Source organism: Fistularia commersonii, chromosome 23 (assembly GCF_037954325.1).
Source record: "Fistularia commersonii isolate RoL2024-O1a breed Wild chromosome 23, RoL_Fcom_v1.0, whole genome shotgun sequence".
Taxonomy (NCBI): Eukaryota; Metazoa; Chordata; class Actinopteri; order Syngnathiformes; family Fistulariidae; genus Fistularia; species Fistularia commersonii.
In genome coordinates, this window is record NC_141306.1 from 8,371,393 (window position 1) to 8,390,462 (window position 19,070).

General features: G+C 43.4%; 2 protein-coding genes and 1 non-coding gene across 3 annotated transcripts; 2 read left to right on the top strand and 1 right to left on the bottom strand.

Annotated features, from left to right (window-relative positions):
- Positions 1-89: 89 nt before the first annotated feature.
- Positions 90-8,736, bottom strand: LOC147220940 (complement component C7-like). Its single transcript, XM_086171116.1, has 18 exons — positions 8,671-8,736; positions 7,967-8,025; positions 7,666-7,741; positions 7,397-7,538; positions 7,126-7,270; positions 6,890-7,028; positions 6,351-6,479; positions 6,030-6,273; positions 5,374-5,487; positions 4,974-5,140; positions 4,670-4,898; positions 4,097-4,268; positions 3,935-4,022; positions 3,716-3,848; positions 2,933-3,124; positions 1,608-1,704; positions 1,337-1,530; positions 90-484 (listed from the first exon to the last, which is right to left on the bottom strand). Exons 1-18 carry the CDS (start codon positions 8,674-8,676, stop codon positions 318-320), a joined length of 2,493 nt encoding a protein of 830 aa, XP_086027242.1. The 5' UTR covers positions 8,677-8,736; the 3' UTR covers positions 90-317.
- A 6,113-nt stretch (positions 8,737-14,849) lies between these two features.
- On the top strand, positions 14,850-18,400 carry pyya (peptide YYa). The gene is made up of 4 exons (XM_086171118.1): positions 14,850-14,991; positions 16,001-16,188; positions 18,061-18,141; positions 18,237-18,400. The coding sequence occupies exons 2-4, from the start codon at positions 16,007-16,009 to the stop codon at positions 18,259-18,261; spliced, it is 288 nt and encodes a 95-aa protein (XP_086027244.1). The 5' UTR covers positions 14,850-14,991; positions 16,001-16,006; the 3' UTR covers positions 18,262-18,400.
- trnah-gug (transfer RNA histidin (anticodon GUG)) lies at positions 17,518-17,589 on the top strand. The gene has a single exon. It is a non-coding gene; the product is annotated as a tRNA-His (tRNA).
- Positions 18,401-19,070: the final 670 nt, after the last annotated feature.

Here is a 19,070-nt window from a genome sequence, read left to right on the forward strand (position 1 = left end):
TCCTGATGCTTTTCAAATTTTGGTACTTAAATGTTAGTCTTTTAGTTACCAGAATTCTATTAACAGGTTTACTTAATGGGGAGAAAATCTAGAATCTTTCCTGTTTATTGATCTTTTCACAGATGATTCTTCTCTGACAGAATCCAGAAAGCTTCCCCAAATGTCAAAATACACATTTTTTTTAATACATGATTGTCATTCCTTGAAGTGTGAATGCAATGAAAATGTCCTTGCATCTGTCCCCTTGGCAAAGAACAGCTGAAAAGCTGGATGGTTCTTTCTATTTACACGTCTCGTTGCAGGGAAAACACATCTCTTCACGCTGGACAAGCGTCGATGTCTATCACAGTGACTGGCTCCCCCACACACCTCTTGGCCCCCACCTGACATTCAGTCATTGTCACGGCAACGCTGCCAAAATTGACGCACAGCGGATTGGAGTCTTTGGGGCATTCTGATGGATTCTGGCACTCGCATGTTCCTCCTGGATTGAAAATGAGGAAGATTCTTAGTCATATTTAAATACAGAGATTGAGGTGTTGCATGTTTCGAGTTTTTGATTTAATCACTCATGAGGGTGGTTCAATCTCTAATGCCAGCTATCATTTTTCTGATCAATACTGAAGTGATTTCGATTTAGACGAATGGAGTATCAGCCAAAAAAAGTGCACATAATAGTGGTGAGACCAGTGATACTTGTGTGGTTTAGAGACTGGTAATCCGGATGAGTCAAGAAGCAGAGCTGGTGGCAGCAGGGATGAAGATTTTGAGAATTCTTGTGGAATGCAGAAGATGGAGAGTATCATCAGAGGGAGAGCACACCTTGGAAAGGTCACAGGAAGGTTTGTTCATGTACAGAGGAGGGAAAGTGAACGTGTTAGAAGGACAATGAGGTTGACCTGCAAGGCAGGACTGGAGGAAGTCCAGAAGATTTATGGATGTAGTTAAAGAGGATGTGAAGTTAGCTTGTGAGAGAGAAGAGAATACAGAGAATATTTAGATAAAGGAGGTTGTCTCTGAAGGGAGAAGGTGAAAGGGAAATAAGAGTAAAATAGTCAAATATGTTAGAATATATAATGCAGCGAATTATGAATGTTGATGCGTCATTTTGGGGTTGCTGAGAATAGTGTGGGTGTGGTTTTGGGATGCAATGACTCGTTTTATTTTATTTTATTTTATTTTTTAGCTGGAATTGAGCAGGAACAGTTAGTTATATATTATATACATCTATTGCTCATTAAACAGACATTTCACCGTCACCCGGGTGTTCCCCTGACTAATTCCCCAAACCGTGAAATTCCAATGGCATAGTTATCCAAAATACTCGGACCCTCACCGTGACACACCGTCCCCGGGCTGCAGGAACCGCAGGAATCTTCCGCTTCCTGCGGCCACTCGCATTCACTGTCATTGGCGAGCGTGAAGCTCCGGCCGGCGCAGCGCAGCGCGCCCAGCTGGCAGGCGCTCAGGAGCCGGGGGCCCGCGGAGCCCAGGGCCGCGCACAGCTCCAGAGGGGCCCCGGGAGGCGACCTGCAGGGGTGGGGGTGGGGATTTTTTTATTTTGAATTCCGCAACTTGGGCGGGATCGTCGGGGCGGTTGCACTTACTTGCACTCGAATGGCATCTTGCACACACACCCGCTTTTACCGACGCTCTCCCATTGTTTACACTGCAGGCCGGTGGGAGGGAGAGGAGTGGGGAGGGCTGAGGAGACGAGGAAGGCCTGCAGGTCACATCTTTGGACACTTTGACTAACATCTCAAATGATCTGACACTGACAATGTTAATTCTCACTTTTTTTTTTATTAACCCTCGTGCGATCTTAACATTGTGTTTACTCCCCTTGTCCTACAGGTCAAAAATGACCCATAAGACAATCTTTGTACCCTAGTGGTGTACAGCCCACATGGAAACATAAACAAAAAAGAAGTATCAATTTTTCTAATTATGGGGTCTCTTTGGGAAAAGTCATAAAATTTCAAGTTGGAAAAAAATAGGTTAAGGTTTAAACATGGTAGTGGGTCACTTTTGACCCGCAAGACAACACAAGGGTTAAGAGTCATATAGCCACCAAAGGAGGGTTTTAATAAACAATTTTATAAAGCTGTCTGTCGAGGTTCAAGGTGAATTCTTGTCGTGGCAAATGGATTTAAAAGACAAAATTGAAGAAGCTTCTCGGATGAGAGGTGAAACATCTACAAGTGAAGAAATTCAACTCCAGTTGCCAAGACAAGAAGATTTCAACAATTCAATAAACAGTTAGGAAACAATCTTTGTTCTATGTGTTTCAGATTGCTTGAAGACAGAGTCAAATTACTGCATCGTATTGTATTGTATTGTATTGTGTTGTGCTGTATTGTATTGTATTGTATTGTATTGCATTGCATTGTGTTGCACCGTGTTGTATTGTATCGTGTTGTATTGCGTTGGGTTGTATTGTATTGTATTGTATTGTATTGTGTTATATTTGTCTTGAGCACGATGGGTCCCGTTGTGAGCAAAAAGAAAAAAAAAATCTTTCTGGCCACAAGATGTCATACTTACCCACATTTTGTACAACATCAGGCCGTGAACTCAATGCTGATACCTGTTATTTGTAATTGTCATTATATTTATACCTTGTCAATCGACATTGATGTTTCTCATAAAGTTTACACACTCGTAAGGTTTTTTTTTGTATTATTTGAAGGGTCTTAGTAAACCCAGCAGACTGCCTGTGTACACTTATGGCGATCACAGGCTACTTTATGATTATCAATTCAATTTCCACTCATTACTTAACTGCTTTTAACGCTTGTCTGACGTTTTTGTGTCAAACCAGCAAACTGTCTTATAGGAGTCAAACGCTGCACCTCTGGATTAATGACATGTTTACACTATGAGAAATTAGAGCAAAAAAAAAAAAAAAGCAATTCAAAATGGCAATTTGTACCTCTTTTACAGTGAATTCCAGTCGGGGAGGGGGACCACTGCAGGCTGGGGCTGCACATGATCTCCGAAGCCTCGCCCTCCATCACCGACCCCACAGGACAGGACAGGGACACACTTTCTCCAATAGCATAAGTTGATTTGATGGGCGTAGCTTTGACTTCCCTGTTGAGCGGAAGAACGCCACATGCAGAGGCTAAAAAAGAAAAGACGATGTTGATGGGATTTAATAAACAACAATACAAAGACAGAGAAAACTTCCACTTGCAACATCCAGGTGAGGTGAATTTTATCCTTGGATCTTAACTTGTCAAAATGATTATGTTTGTCTCTATAAATTGCGTCAAAGAGAGAGTGAGTGAATGTTTGTTTGTCTCTATATGATGTGTGAATGGGAGGGCGAGTGATTGCATGGCTCTATATGGAGCTCTGTGATTGGCTGGCGACTGGGTGAACCCCGTCTCCCGCCCAATCACAATCGGGATAGGCTTCAGCATGATGGTCAGAAGGGGGGCATCAGCAAATACGCTAGTATTTTCTGTTTGTATTTCCTGTCATAAAGACTTTATTTCCTCAGTGCATTAACCAACTTACATATGAAGTGAATTTGCAAGAATCTTGAAATTTTATTTAATAATGGATTTGAATAGAATAAGACTGCTGTGCATTTGTCATAATGATCATAATGTCTGACAAGTAACCCAAATTTTGACTAAGTACGACTACAAATGGACTAACAAACATGACAAGAAGTAGCCTGAAAGAGTTAATGGAATAAAACACCCACGTTTACACACCACCCCTTCTGGCGTCCACGTCTGACTGTCCGTGCATCGAGCCTCTGAGCTTCCGGTCAGGTGAAAGCCGCTGACGCAGGAGTAGGACACGGTGCTCCCGACCAGGTAGAAATCCTGCGGGTTCTTGAAAACACAAACGCGACAACGGTGACTTTTCAAAAACGCGCTCACGTCAGGGGCAGACGGAGACGCCGGCGACTGGAGCTCACCTCGACGAAGCCGTTCCTCGGGTTGGGAGGCGGCCTGCATGTCTTTAGCGGAGTCACTGGCAGACCGAAGCACTGCGGCTCCATCATCCTGTGCACACACACACACACAACATTGAGTATAGTGATACCACCCATTACTGATAATTCAGATTGGGTCCGTACTGTAAATGTTGTATATCCGGCTCCTCGCAAGATTTGTGCTCCACGGGCAGTCCAACACAATACTGACCACCTCTTTGGGGAACCGGGTTGTTACACGTGCGATACCTCGCCCTTTGACCTCCAAAACAGGAGCCCCAGGAGGACCAGCAGGTCCAGCTGCCGTGGATCACCCCTGGGGGGGAAAAGTCGAGCAAAGTGTCAGGGGTGCTGAAGAGTATCGGAAAGGTGTAGAAGACCAGCGAGGCCAGCCAGGAAGGACACGGAGGTTCATGTTCGACGTTCTTCTGGAGATAAAGTCAGACTGAGGTGTTTTGGACGTGCACAGAGCAGGAAGAGTGGAGATCTGGGTGTAAGGATGCTGAAGTTGGAGCACAGAGGAGATTTATAGATGGAGGGAGGAGACATGAAGTTTGTTTGGTGTGAGAAAGGAGGACGCACAGGAGAGGGTTAGATGGAGGAAGGTGATCGGCTGTAGGGTGCAGGTCAAGAAAAGTGAACACGGTTTGCGCACAAATCATTTTTGTCGGATCTATTTTGACCAAATAATGACTTTTTCTACAGGTCGACCATCACCTGGCTGCTCTCCGACCGCCGCCCCTTCCTCGCAGGCCGGCCCGCTGGTTCCATGTCGGCAGATGCAGCGGCACTCGGTGCCCGTGAGCAGCGGCTGGCCGTTGTTCTGGCACGGGGCGCAGTGACACGGGTGTGCCTCGGCCTGGTACTCATCTATGGCTCTTTTCAGGTGGAGCTTCTTCAGTCCGGCGCATTGCACCTCCTTCACCAGCTCATACAGGGGCCGCAGCTGACATACAACAAATTAAAACTGCATGAACATTCACATCCAGAAGGGAGTTGCTTTCATTCTGCTGCAATGCACCTTCTGCTCGACCACATCGGGAAAGTCTTTGACGGAGGAGGCCCAGTTGTCGTAGGCCTCGCCGTTCTTCTCCGGGTTCTCCAGGTCAATGGCTCTCAGACTGTCTGCAAAGGACGGATCTCCTCCCACCGTGTTTACCTTCAGGGGAGCACTCTTGCTGTTTCCTCCTGCAAATGAAAAGACAACAAATTGACACCCAACCGGTAACGTTCAGCCGACCTTTACCCTCTAGCCCATTTCTAAAATATCATATCATATCATATCATATCATATCATATCATATCATATCATATCATATCATATCATATCATATCATATCATATCATATCATATCATATCATATCATATATTTCTGAATAATCCACCACTGAGCTGTGGATGGACGGGACAGGAAACCCACCGCTGCTTTCTGTGAAAGCCCTTGTCATTTTTTCACAGACGTACTTGATTTTTCTCCGAAAAAAACGACGTTTCACCTTCCTCCAGCATCTCTCGAACTCGATGTTCGTCACGCCTTCATGGGGGACAGATAGAAGAGACAGCTTCCAGTTAAAATGCAAGTGTGCAATTCAAAAGTGGGGATAAAATATAACAAAATGAGTTTAAATCAAATCAAATCAAATCAAATTTCCGGTTATTCCCGCCCTCTTGAATGGAGGCCATTTGATTTTCATTTTTTCATTTTGCATTTAATGATTCAAAAACTTTTCCCTATCCGTTCATTTGATTTTCCAATTCTCTTTCTTGTTTAATAAATAACTTGTTTAACACAAGAGCCAGCAGGTTGCGTCACCTTGGAAACAAGCTGGGTAACACAGCCGGGCCGTTATGAAGGAAATGAGCTTTTGCTAGATTTTTTTTTTTTCTTTTTCTTCAAATTCCCATTCCCCAAAACCAAGGCAAACATAAAATCCCGGATTAACGGATTAACGAACAAGGGGTTACAGTCGTGCACGCAGTAACCGCCTTGAACTGACTTATAGGCAAACTTGACAAATGACAGTTCATCTATCCGGTTTGGAAAAGATACCGACGGTGAGCGTGGTCACGGCTTACTCGAGGAGGCCAAAGACTCTTGGGTAAACTCCAGCAGGGCTTGGTATTCGCCTCCAAGTGAGCCCTCGGAGAAGTAGTGCGTGCCGTACTTCTGCAGGAGCCGGCGGTAGGCGGCCTGGTCGTAGCTGAGCGGCAGGGAGGACAGAGCCTTCCAGAATCCCTCAGCCAGGGTCAGATACTGGGGGGCAGAGTTCTGAAACTGGGCCAACTCCACCTTGTTCTTCAGGATTAAAATCCTGTGATTCTGAAACGTGAACGGAGCTGAATGTGATTTCCAGAAACGGTCACGGTGATCCGGACGCCTCTTACCCGCATCCTCACCTTCTTGTTTGAGATGGTCTTGCGAAACGAGCGACGTTCGCTACCCATCAACTGCTTGGACTGGATGTGCTGCGCGTAATCCCAGCTGCTTTCGTACATTTCATCGCTCTCCTCGTTGTCAACAGTCACCTGCGGCACAAAACGAAACACAGAAGCTATTACATTTAAAAATACTTCATTCATCATTTCAGCCCGCAGCCATCCTCTGTCACTCTTCCAAATCCAAAGGCCCTTTCTGACTTCAACGGGGTTCCAATGTGTGGAAGTACCAGGGGCGTAAGAATTGACGATAACCCATAAGTTTCCATCCATCTTTCCACGGTTTTTACCGCTTATCCTGACGCAGGAATCGCCCTTGACCGGACCGGAATCTCATCTCCTGTCTTTACTGTGAGGTGTCGCAAGCAACCACATATGAAATGAGCTAGAAATCGAGCGCTGATAATGCAGTTATTACTCAGTGTGGATGTCTGGACCTCTGCTCGTCACTCGGAGGTTATTTCATACCAATATAATGCAGTTCATTTTTGTCGACTCACCTCAAAGTTGTACCTGAGGACGCTCTGTGGGAGCCTGTACATCACCATATGGTCGCCGCTGAACACCTTCCTGCACTGACCCCCGAAGCTCAGGGTGTTGATGACACCCGCCCTCAGCTGCCCCGTCAGCACGTCATACCTGTAAACCAATAACAACAACGATAAGATGCTAAGCCAATGTGGTATGACGTACCTCACAAACTTGAAAGTATCGGGTCGAAGGCGGGTCGACTCGCCCTTTTCCCGTCAGCTCAGAGTTGGGCGGCGTTTTGTCCAGCTCGCAGGAGAAGTGGCTCGCGTCCGGGTCACAGCCTCTCTCATCCAGACCGTCCTCGCAGTCTTGATCTCCGTTACACACCAGAGACTGGCTGATGCACTGACCTGCATTATTAATCATAAGGATAATAACCATATATAATCATACGGAAATGTATGCGGGGATCTCCAGTCACGTGTGTGTGTGTGTGTGTGTGTGTGTGAGAGAGAGGAACAGACTAACCGACCTACCCGAAGTGCATCGGAACCTCTCTCCGCAGCCATTGTCCAGAGGACATCCCTTCTGCGGGGTGCAAGGCTGAGTCTGAGTGGCCTCCCCCGAACAGGGCGCGCCCCCAAACTGGCCGTACACTGCCACGGGTCGGGCCCGCACCTGAGGGCGGATGTAGGTTATCAGATCGTATGCGAATATATTTTTGGTTTTAAAGCTGATTTCGGTAGTTGGGCTTTCCTCTGCATCCCAATTGGGATGTCGGCGATGTGTTCTGTGACATACATACCCTTGTCCTGGAGCAGCCGTCGCACTCGGACCACTCTCCGTAATCCCCCCATCTGCAGTTCACTCGCTGGTAGCAGCTGAGATGAATGGAAATCATAAAAAAGGATTATTTTTAACCCTCGGATCAGTGTGAAAATGATCCAAACAAGTGAAATAAAAACATGAGTCAATAATATGACATCAGTGAAATCGTCCATATGATTTAACAGCATTGTAGTACTATTATGCCAAAATTGATCTTGATGTGTGTTTGTGTGTGTGTGTGTGTGTGTGTGTGTGTGTGTGTGTGCGCATAATCCTACCAAACTGGACACAGAAGGACAAGAAATAACAGCCAAGAAGAACAAGCAGCTGATTCAAACTGGGAACACAGGGCATGAAAAAAACAAGCTTAATTGTGTACAACAACAACTTAATAATATTACAAATACCACTACTGCTACTACTAACAGAAACAACAACAATAATAATAACAATAAAAATAACAACAACAACAATGATAATGATGATGGTACAACAACAACAATAATAGTAATAAAATCAACATCAATAATTAAAATGATGATGGTGTAACAACAACAACAATAAAATTAACAACAACAACAATAATAATACAATTAACAACAACAATAATAATAAAATTAACAACAACAATAATAAAAATGATGATGGCATAACAACAACAACAATGAAATTAACAACAACAACAATAAAATGAACAACAACAACAATAATAATGATGATGGTACAACAACATCAACAATAATAATAATCATAATAATAGTTAAAAAACCCTTATAAGGTGCTGTTGGGTTGTTGGTAGCATCCAGGCCGTACGGCGCCGATTTCTGTTTTGTCGTTGACCCGAAAAAAAAACATTTTAAAGGAAGCTTTTGTTTTCTAAGAGTAACCTGGAATGACATTGGAGTCGTCCTGACACCTTTCTGTTGTAATTAAGTTACTACATCCAAGGGAAAAAAAGGTAAATGTGTGTTTTGGGATTTACCTTCATGGTCTGCTGCGGTTCAGCGCCGACCCTCCTGATCTGGTATCATAGCAGCGAGGCTCATATAGTCTGGGGGAGGAGGCTGGAGGTGGGATTACTCAACCACACTGTCGGTTCAGGAATTGCACCATTTGGGAAACTTGGAGAATTCAGGATTTTTTTTTTTTTTTTTCCTCTACCCAGCGGATCCCGCTTTTGTATTGAATAAAAATAAAAATAAAACTCAGTAAAAATAGATCTTCTTGCTTTTTTTTTTGGCTAAAAAGACTGTGAAAAGAGACTGAACATGATAAAAACCACTTTGATTGATCAGGAATGGGAACAGTTGGGCAATGAGGTCGCGTTGGTGACGGGACAAAGGTTAACTCTTCCATGTTTGATGTCCACCAATGTCAATACACACACAAATAAACCGATCAGTACGTATTATTTCAATCCACCCATTGGCTTGCTTGCCTGCTGAGACAGTTTCTAAAAATCCTGAAATAAGACCGGAGAGATCAATTTAAACAATCCATTCGTATAAATGAAGTGCAGCATTTTTATAATTAGAGAAGACACGATATTTTCTGACCGTTCAGTTCGGCCAAAAAAACTAGAACTGGAAGATGTTTTTGTTTGCCCAGCTTTGAAATACCTGGAATTAGTTTTTTTTCTCTCTTTTTTAGTGCAAAAATGTGAAATAGATCTATTCACTTTCATTTATTTGGCAATCTATTTTATGCATAATGTGAGAAGACGGTATTTCAAGACTGAATGGATCAATGCTGTTACAGATGATGCCATATTTTCACAAAAGCACCGACTAAATGTTGACTTGTTTTCATTATTTTTTTAAGAACCTTCAGTTCTGACACTTCAGAGTGGACGGTGTTTTGTCTCACTGCTTTTCCAGCATTTGGAGGAGAAAAAAAAGGCAAAAATGAACAATGTCATATTTCTGACTATATGGGCGCAGTAACAATCTGATAAAAATGGAGAAATGACAGATATTTTCTTGTTGGTTTTGGGTTCATCCACTAAGAGGCGACGTGGAGCCTCATCTCCTGGATGTCAGCGAAGAATGTTGTGGTAAATTGGCCGACACACATTTCTGTGCCCGCAGAATATGCAGCAAGATATAGTTTTCACAAGCTTGGGGACATTTTATAAGCATTATCGGTAAATTCCGCTTAGTTCAGCCAATGTTGACATGTTTAACCATTCCGCTGCATATTGGGAAATCACCTCATGCTTCAAATCACCTCATGCCCTGGGCCTTTTTTCTCACATGCATCTGGGGGTTTTATACATTGAGTTTAAAAAGAAAACCTGCAAGGAAAAAGTAACTTTGCAATGTATTTTTTGCTTCAAAATTTGAAAACAAAATGATTTTTTGATGAAAAAACTTAAAACGATTTTTCTTTTCTTATTTCTATAAAAAACACAAAAACGATAGCAAAAAAAACCAACAAAAAAACAGGCAAAATTAAAAAGATTGATTTAATAACCAGAATTGCCACCATTAGCCTTGTAAACATTACACCTCCTCTTATACATGCTACCAATCAAATTTCTAATAAATTCAGGCGGCAAATTTTCCCACAGTGACAAGATTTTCTCTTTTAGCTCAACAATATTTTTAGGCCGTACTTTCATCACTTTTTTAAATATTAACAGTAATATTTAATATTTCCTTTTTTATATTAATTCGTCATGCATCTTTTAAAGGAGCAGTTCATGACATATAAAGAATTTTTATAATTTACCCGTTTACTCCTTCACACTGAAACAAAGGAAAAAATTGGACTACGTGTTACTTCTGATTTTACAGGTCCGGCCACCTTGACATCAAATTCGGCGGTATGTGGGATTTCAAGGCTGTGTGTTTTCCCTCTGCTGCCTGATTCCAAACATGGTAAATAGGTTTATGTAGATCTACTGCACACCTCTAATATTCATGTAACTCCACAGTATTTGCCGTAAACATACTAACCAAATATAATAGTATAAATAAACAAATAAAAAAAAGGGTCGGTGCTGGCGATGCTGTGATGTGCCGTGGACTCTGAGCGAAGGCGAGCTGACATCAACTGAATAAGGTGGAAACTTCACAGAACGTCACACATCCATTCACAGACGTCGCTCCGAACGGGGACCCCCGAATCCGTCGGTCCGGCGGCCTCACAGGCTTCGCTGTCATGTCACGAGTACGGGCTGTCATACATTATTTACTGGTGTATTTGTGTCGGACGGGCGCAAAATTCCTCTCGGGTACCTCACTGAATTAGTACATGAATGTATTATTATCATATATAGTTATTGTTTCATCTACATTCCCCTTCTGAGTAAAGTTGGGGTGACATCAGTACCCTTCCCTCCGTCATTAGGTGATGTCACCTCTACTACTGCATGACGTCACCGCGCGGCTGTGAAATCAATCGTGTTTATACGGCGCGTTTATACCGATTCGCGACCAAAATCCATGGAGGAGTCGATCGAGACGACGAGGCAGGAGGAGGACGGAGGGAGTCGGTGGCTGAGAGAAGGGGAAGATATCGTCGCCCACCTGGACAAACTGCACTGTGGGGAGGTGAGACACGGCCGGGAGGAAAAATGAGTCGAAATAACTCGTCGTTCCTAAGTCAAGGTTTGCCCGAATCGCTTTCAAACCCCAGGTGGCTCCGGAGAGCTTCTTGAGCAGGAGGCAGATCTCCAGGCCTTGCCTTTCTCCCAAAGCTCCAGAGGGTCTGCATCTGGTCCCGCGGTCTCCGATCCCGCCCGAGGACCTCCCGGCGATGAGATCCCGCGTGCCTCCCGGCTCCAACCCGTTGTCCGTATCTCACCTGGACCAGGACAAACCGCTGGACATCCACAACCACTCGGTGGAGGGGTACCAGAAGATCTACCACGACGTCGTGGATTCCATGATGTATGTCGTTCCCGTTTCCGATCGCGTAACCGCTGCTTTTGCGATGCACTTCGCGGCGGCTGGCGTCTCACATTTTTGGTTCTGCTGCTCCTCGCAGGACGAAAGCGGGGAAATTCTATCCCTACAGCATGGCCCTGGGGCAGACCATCAAGAGGAAACTGTGGGAGCGACTCAACCGTCCGACCTTTCTGACGTTGATACGCGAGGATGGCCGCGTGATCATTACCAAATCCTACCGGTTCGGAGGTCGACCTCCGCGCTTTAAAGTGGACACCTCCAGGGAGCCGAAACCTTAGCGATCCTCCAGCTTCTGAAGCAAGTCAGAAGCGCCTACCCGCCTCCTGGATTACCCCAAAAAAAGACAAGCGACCAGACTAGACTTATCATTTTTCGACAACAACAGCCTCGTTCTGCGGCCTCCCGCTGAGATGTTTGCGACGGCTGACGGAGTGAATAAGAACAACAAGAAAAGAATGACTTGAAATGACATTTTTTCTGTGTTTTCATAATAATAATGACGGCAAATTTCAAATTTCTCCCCTAAAACCCGAACCCTCCGAATTGCCTGCGAATAATTTCGGTGCTACGTATAAATAAAATCACCACCACGTCACGTTTCATTGTAGATATTGTGTTCGCATAAATCAAGACTTTTCTATTAAATCATTGAAATATTTGAGCGACGCCAAACGATCCTCATCTGTTTTTTATTGAAACTTCCTTCTTTCCGACGGCTTCCTGTTCGGGTGGGTTCAGGCTTCGTGGTGTTGATATCGACTCGGTGAATCCGTACGTGCCTGGACGTGCACCGCGGGTCGGAGGTGGAGCGAAGACAGTCAGATCAAATGACCGATCGTCTAAAATTTAGACGATTTAGACGAAATTGAGATCGGATTTAAACCGAAACCGAGTCTGACTCTCATTGACCAACAGGCTTCACCTTGAATATTCACAATTAGTTTATTTTCACTCTTTTTATTAACACTTCTTGTCAAACTTCATGACGGCTCCCAGCACCAAGGCCGCTGCAAACCGGGATTGAAAAGGCCAAACGGCAGACATTATCTCGCGCTGAGATCAAATTAACAGGACCGGGATCGGCGGCGTTTTAATGTCGTCGCATCTCAAAACTGAAATACCAGCAGGAGGCGACCGGTCTGCACGTCCTGACTTTTCTCATTTTGGACCTCAATGAAAACTTTAGAGGCTGTGCAGGATCGCCGTTCAAATACAATGAGCGCACGTTTTACATTTTGAGTAAAAATATTTTGAAATTTTTGAAATGCAGGACGTGCTGTTAGATCGCCTCTTCCCCAAGTGTTTTCCTGCAAAAGTTTTTGCTGCAAAAAGCCATCAGTGCACGCCAAGAACTGAAGAGTACAGACAATGAAGAAAGATGTTGATCCTAAAAAATCAAATAAACAGAGTTATTTCTCCGCTGTGAGGCTTCTCCTTTCCACCCCTTTCTCCGCTGATCTTCACACCGCCACAAATCCACTGCTTTGACCCAAAAATAACTTATTTTTCCTTATAATCTCTCCGACTGAAAAACACCAAACAGCTTCCGGATACAAAGCGAACGTTATGTATTTAGAGAGATGAAAAAAAAAAAAGAAAAATCTCAGAAAGAGCGTCCGTGTTTTTGCCGCAGATGGTATCGACTCGGTAAAGGTTAGAATCTCTGAAAGCGGAGGGGGAGAGTGGCAGGAAACATTTAACCCACGCTGATAACAGGAAAGAAAAAGAAAAAGGAAAAAGAAAAAACAACGCTATCGCTGACAGTTATCAGCACGCACGTCTTTAAAAAAACAGGCTTTTTCCAAATATACCTTATTTTGAGAAAATTCCTCTTATTTATATGTGTGCGACATGTTAATCCTTCCACAATTCTGTGGATTTCAGTCTGGGATTGATGAATCTGTGACGAAAATACGACAAGATGGTGTATCACTGGACCATAATGTGTGTGTGTGTGTGTGTGTGTGTGTGTGTGTGTGTGTGTGTGTGTGTGTGTGTGTGTTTATGCATTACATTCATTCTATACCCCTTAATGACTATAATTTCTGTATTTTGAATTAATTTATCACCTATTCTGCTTGGTCACCGTGTTGATCACATATGGCAGACTTGGGCATTTTACGGACCGTTATTTTTCTTTTGCAATTTTCTTTTAATATCTTAATGAGTATCTTCAATCAACATTGAATTTAGAAACTCCTTATTTTTTCGTTTGGTTAATTTTGTATGGATACATACACAATAATGTCAATACATTTATATGATCATTTATGATTTTAAAGTTGAAATAAAATGCCCAAAAATGTAAATATTCAAATCGCAATTTTCATTTTGGTCAATTTACATCATAGGTGTCAAACTTTGGCCTGTGGGCCAAAGTTGGCCGGCGCTGTAATAATATTTGGCCTGCAAATCCATACCAAATGACTATTAAAGCTGGCCCGCAGTGCATGTACCGCTAATTCTATAAATCCCAGAATTTTCTGCTGGTGTTTTGGCACAAAAATCACAACAGGACCCATAAACGCCCTCTCCTCTGTGTACCGTAGTCATGGCAACCTTATGCTAATACTGGCACCCTGCTACTTAGCCAGAAAACAGGACTTTGCACGTGTGCAATATTAAGTTAAATATTGTATAGTATTAAGCTATGCTTGTTCCATATTTAGTTTTCAAGCAAAACTTGCTTGGGTTAATATGAAAAGGTTCATATTTATATCTGGAGGAAGATTTTTTTCAATAAATATCAATGTTGACCCACGACTTCATCCCAGTTTTGAATTTCGTCCCACTATGTATTTGAGCTTGACACCCCTGATTTACATGATACCTAATTGGCCCGTGCATAAAAATTAAATAAGAAATGTGACCCGCCAGCCAAAATAATTGCCCACCCCTGACACATAGAGACAAGTCATCAAGTCACATGTCCGGGCAATTTTTGGGGCCTTGCCTTTTTGGACCGTGAGAGGAAGTTGATGGACACAAAATGTTCTCATGTATCGTCTAAAAGACCCAAAGGACACCTGCGACAAGATCTGCAACCACCTTCACAATCGTCTATTTGACTGACAGCCTCAGAAATATCTCTGTCATAATCATCACCTCCGCCCGGCTGGCGGAATCTCAACCCCCCCCTCGTCCGGATCGGAAACATTAAACAGCGGTGGTTCCCGCCCGCCCTCTTTTGGTGACTGACAACTATATAAATCCCTTCGGCAGGAGATTCGAATTAAGGCGCCGCGACTTAGAGAACCGGGACCGATCGAAGAAGACGAGTAAAAGAGAAAAAAAAACAAAAACGATAACAGAAGCGACCGGGATCTCGCTGCAGAGAGAGACAGAGAGAGAGACGTCCCGCCACTTCCAACCACCTCTCACATCTTCACAAGGTAAGTTTTCAAATTTACTTTCTGTGGCAGAAGAAGACATTTAGACTAGTTTTTTTGGCTGATTTTGTGTGTTTGCTTGTTTTTTTTTTTTTTCTGTTAAATGATATCGTCCCCATCGTCACCCGATCGATTAACAGATAGTCTGGTTTGTTCTAATTTCTGCGGTAAAGTAAATACAGCGTCTGCATTTGACAAAAGAAAAAGAGTCATTAATATTCATATAATGTCCCATTAAAACATAACAAGCGTTACTTTAACTCTATAATTATTGACAATATTCCCAACCGAGGGTCCTTCTACAAACACAGTGGGACAACTTTTCAAACAGTTCATTCCTACTGTTTTACACATGAAAACTCATTTTTTGAACATTTTAAAATAAGATTTATGAAGATTTATCAGCTCCAGCAGTGTATGAATGAATGTGTGATTTATTAAGCCTTCAAAATGTAATTGGGCTAAATAGATGTTATAGAATGCTCTACTAATATCATTCAAGCCGGTATTTTGACATTTTACCATCTCACTGGTTTATCGTAGGGGTAAATTATTAGTTGAAATGCTCTAAAACAGGGGTGGGCAATTATTTTGGCTGGCGGGCCACGTTTTTTATTTAATTTTCATACGCGGGCCAACTAGGTATCATGAGAATTGAACAAAAAGAAAATGGCAACTTAAATATTTGCATTTTTTGGCATTTTATTTATACTTTAAAACCATGAACGATCACATAATTGTACCAATATTGTTTTGTATGCAGTCCTCCATACAAAATTAAACAAAAGGAAAAAATAAGAAGTTTCTAAATTCGATATTGATTGAAAATACTTCCTAGAATATTCAAAGAAAATAGTTTGGCGGGCCGGATAAAAAAAAAACAAAAAAAAAACGCCATCATCCAGCTCTGCTCCAAAACATGACATTGCATGATACCGATTGCAGAAAGATAATAATAATGATGGTAGAACCCGTGCAAATATAACTCCTCCGACTTCTTGCGCCCTAAAAGTTGGCCATGATGCTGAAGCCGTGGACGGCGCTGGCGGCCGCGGTGTTGTGCGCCCTGGTGTGTCTGGGGATGCTGGCGGACGCCTACCCGCCCAAACCAGAGAACCCCGGAGAAGATGCTCCGCCTGAAGAGCTGGCCAAGTACTACACCGCGCTGAGACACTACATCAACCTGATCACCCGGCAGAGGTAGACACATTACATTATATTACATTACAGTTTTTTTGGCTGATGCTTTTTATCCAAAGCGACTTACAAAAAGTGCAATTCAGTCACCGAAGATCCGAAGTACCAGTCGTCGAAAGCCAGAAGTGACCACTCAGCTAAATAGCCATCGCAGATACATATACATACAGGACTGTCTGAGGAAATTAGAATATTGTGATAAAGTTCTTTATCTTCTGTAATGCAATTAAAAAAGCAAAAATTACTTTTTCATGATATTCTAATATTTTGAGATAGGATTTTTGAGTTTTCTTTAGATGTAAGCCATAATCAGCAATATTAAAATAATAAAAGGCTTGCAATATTTCAGTTGATTTGTAATGAGTCCAGAATGTATGACATTTTTGTTTTTGTAATTGCATTACAGAAGATAAAGAACTTTATCACAATATTCAAATTTTCTGACACAGTCCTGTAAATACACTCACTTTTTGTTTTTTTTTTTGTTGTTTTTTTTTGGGGGGGGGGGGCTAAGTGCGATTAATAGGGTAGTGCTTGGTGAAGAGGTATGTTTTCAGCTCACGGCGAAAGATGGGCAGCGACCCTGCTGTTCTGACCTTCGTCGGGAGTTCGTTCCACCGCCGAGGAACCGAGAAGAGCCGAGACCGGTTCGATCGGCGGCCGGGGGCTCGAAGCGATGGGAGGGGGCAGATCGGAGGGGGACGGGCGGGGACATGTGGCTCGACATATCCTGGAGATAAGACGGGGCCGTCCCACTCACCGCCCGGTAGGCGAGCACCAGGGTCTTGAACTTGATGCGGACGGCTACCGGGAGCCAGTGTAGGGACGTAAGAAGGGGAGTTGTGTGGGAGATTTTGGGACGGTTGAACACCCCCGACACCGGGTGGAGATGACTAGAGCCCGGATGAGTATCTGCACCGTATCCTCCGTGAGGAATCTGCGACTCTTTATGATGTTATAAAGGAGGAATCTGCAGGAACGCGCGACCGCTGCGACGTTCCCTGAGAATAGTTTCTCGCAGTTGTGGTCGGCCGTACCACGGCCAGGTCTCTGTGCGGACAATCTTTCCCCGGGAGAAAGAGCGGCCCGGTCTTGTCCAGGTTGAGCTTCAGGTGGTTAGTTGCCGTCTAATCTGAGATGTCGGACAGGCGAGCTGTAATTCGGGTTTCCACCCGCGTGTCTGACGGAGGGAAGGACGGGATCAGCTGTGTTCCTGGCGATTCGACCGTTCTCACCACTCATTCATTTTAGTTCTTTTTAATTTGTTTATTCATCATTTTGAGCTCATCAGCTATTGACACAATCGAAGTTATCACGACCGGTGCTACATCAGCCATGATCGTATAGTGGTTAGTACTCTGCGTTGTGGCCGCAGCAACCCCGGTTCGAATCCGGGTCATGGCACTCCTGCTTCAGGAAAAATACTCTGAAAAACTGGAGGATGCAGGTAAATCATTTTAAGTTGTCCCCTTTACAATATCCAATTTAGAATCAGGATTCAACTCATCGTTTCCCAGCTCACAAGATCAAATTTAAAGGGCTAGTGGAGCAAGTGGTAAGAGAAGCCATCTGAGCGAACACACACACACACACAGCAAGTCTATTAAAATACAGGAATCCGGTCCTTAAGGTATAATATTTGTGCTGGGGAACCTGCTTTTGGAGGACAACTTCATAAAGTTAATGTGCACCCATCATAGGAACGATGTGAATAACGTTTTGTGTGTGTGTGTGTGTGTGTGTGTGTGTGCACCGTACGAGATGGAATAGGCATGTCAAACCTCGCTGAAGCCAGAGGAACGTTTGAGCTGCTTTGGTGGTTTTCGACCGAAACGCTCCCGCGCTTCAAACCAGCTCTCCTATTTTGGTTCGCAGGTACGGAAAACGTGCGGCTCAGGAGAACGCGGTGGCAGAGCTGCTGTTCGGAGGCAGCAGCATGAGGGATCAGAGATCGAGGTGGGCGCCGCCGTGGCCCTGAGTGTGTGCGGTGACTCGGGGTCGGTGCCGCCGGCGGCGGCGGCGAGAGCTTTCACGTTTGTGTCTTTTCGCAGATACGATGACGCGTTTATGTGGTGACTCCGCCAAACCCCGGCTCCTCCATCTTCACCGGACGTCCCCTCCGGGTTTATTCCAAAACCCCTGCAGCGCCATCATTTCCTCTCACCTTTGACCCCGTCAATGACCGACCGTCACCAAGCTCCACCCCGCATGTTTCTTACATTAAAAGGAAAATTGTACCTATTTTGCTATTGAAAAGGACATGAAATCGAAGCTGCTCATTAAAATGCCTCAATGTCTCTGCGTGCACATCTGATGTCACAGATCACCTTCCTTAGTTTTACCATTGCTGGCTGATGTAAAACATGACTTCATATCAATAAAATCTTGATGTGAGATTGTTATCATTATTATTTTTATCATTCTTACTATTAGCATTCTTGTTAATTTAATTTAATTTAATTTAATTTAATTTAATTTAATTTAATTTAATTTAATTTAATTCCAGTGACACATCTTTTTTTAAAAAAAACAAGGAATTTTACCTCCCAAAATAATGTATCCTTCAGTAGCTTGACATAGAAATCTACATTTGGTCCGGCTATGACGTCATACGACAACATATCAAAGTGCAGATTAAGATTCAGTACCAATTATACTATAATTTTTTTCACCAATACTTTTACTGGAGCTTAAATTAATTCCAGTGAAGCCATTTTTCCAAGCCTGCAAAACAAACCCAAAAGATAAACATATATATTTAGATTCAAGAAAATAAACAATGAAACACACAAAATATTTTGCATTTTGAGTTTTAATAAATAGATAATTGACAATGTGCCAGGAAAGAGGGAATAAAGTAGTACATGCATGGAAAAAAGTGCATT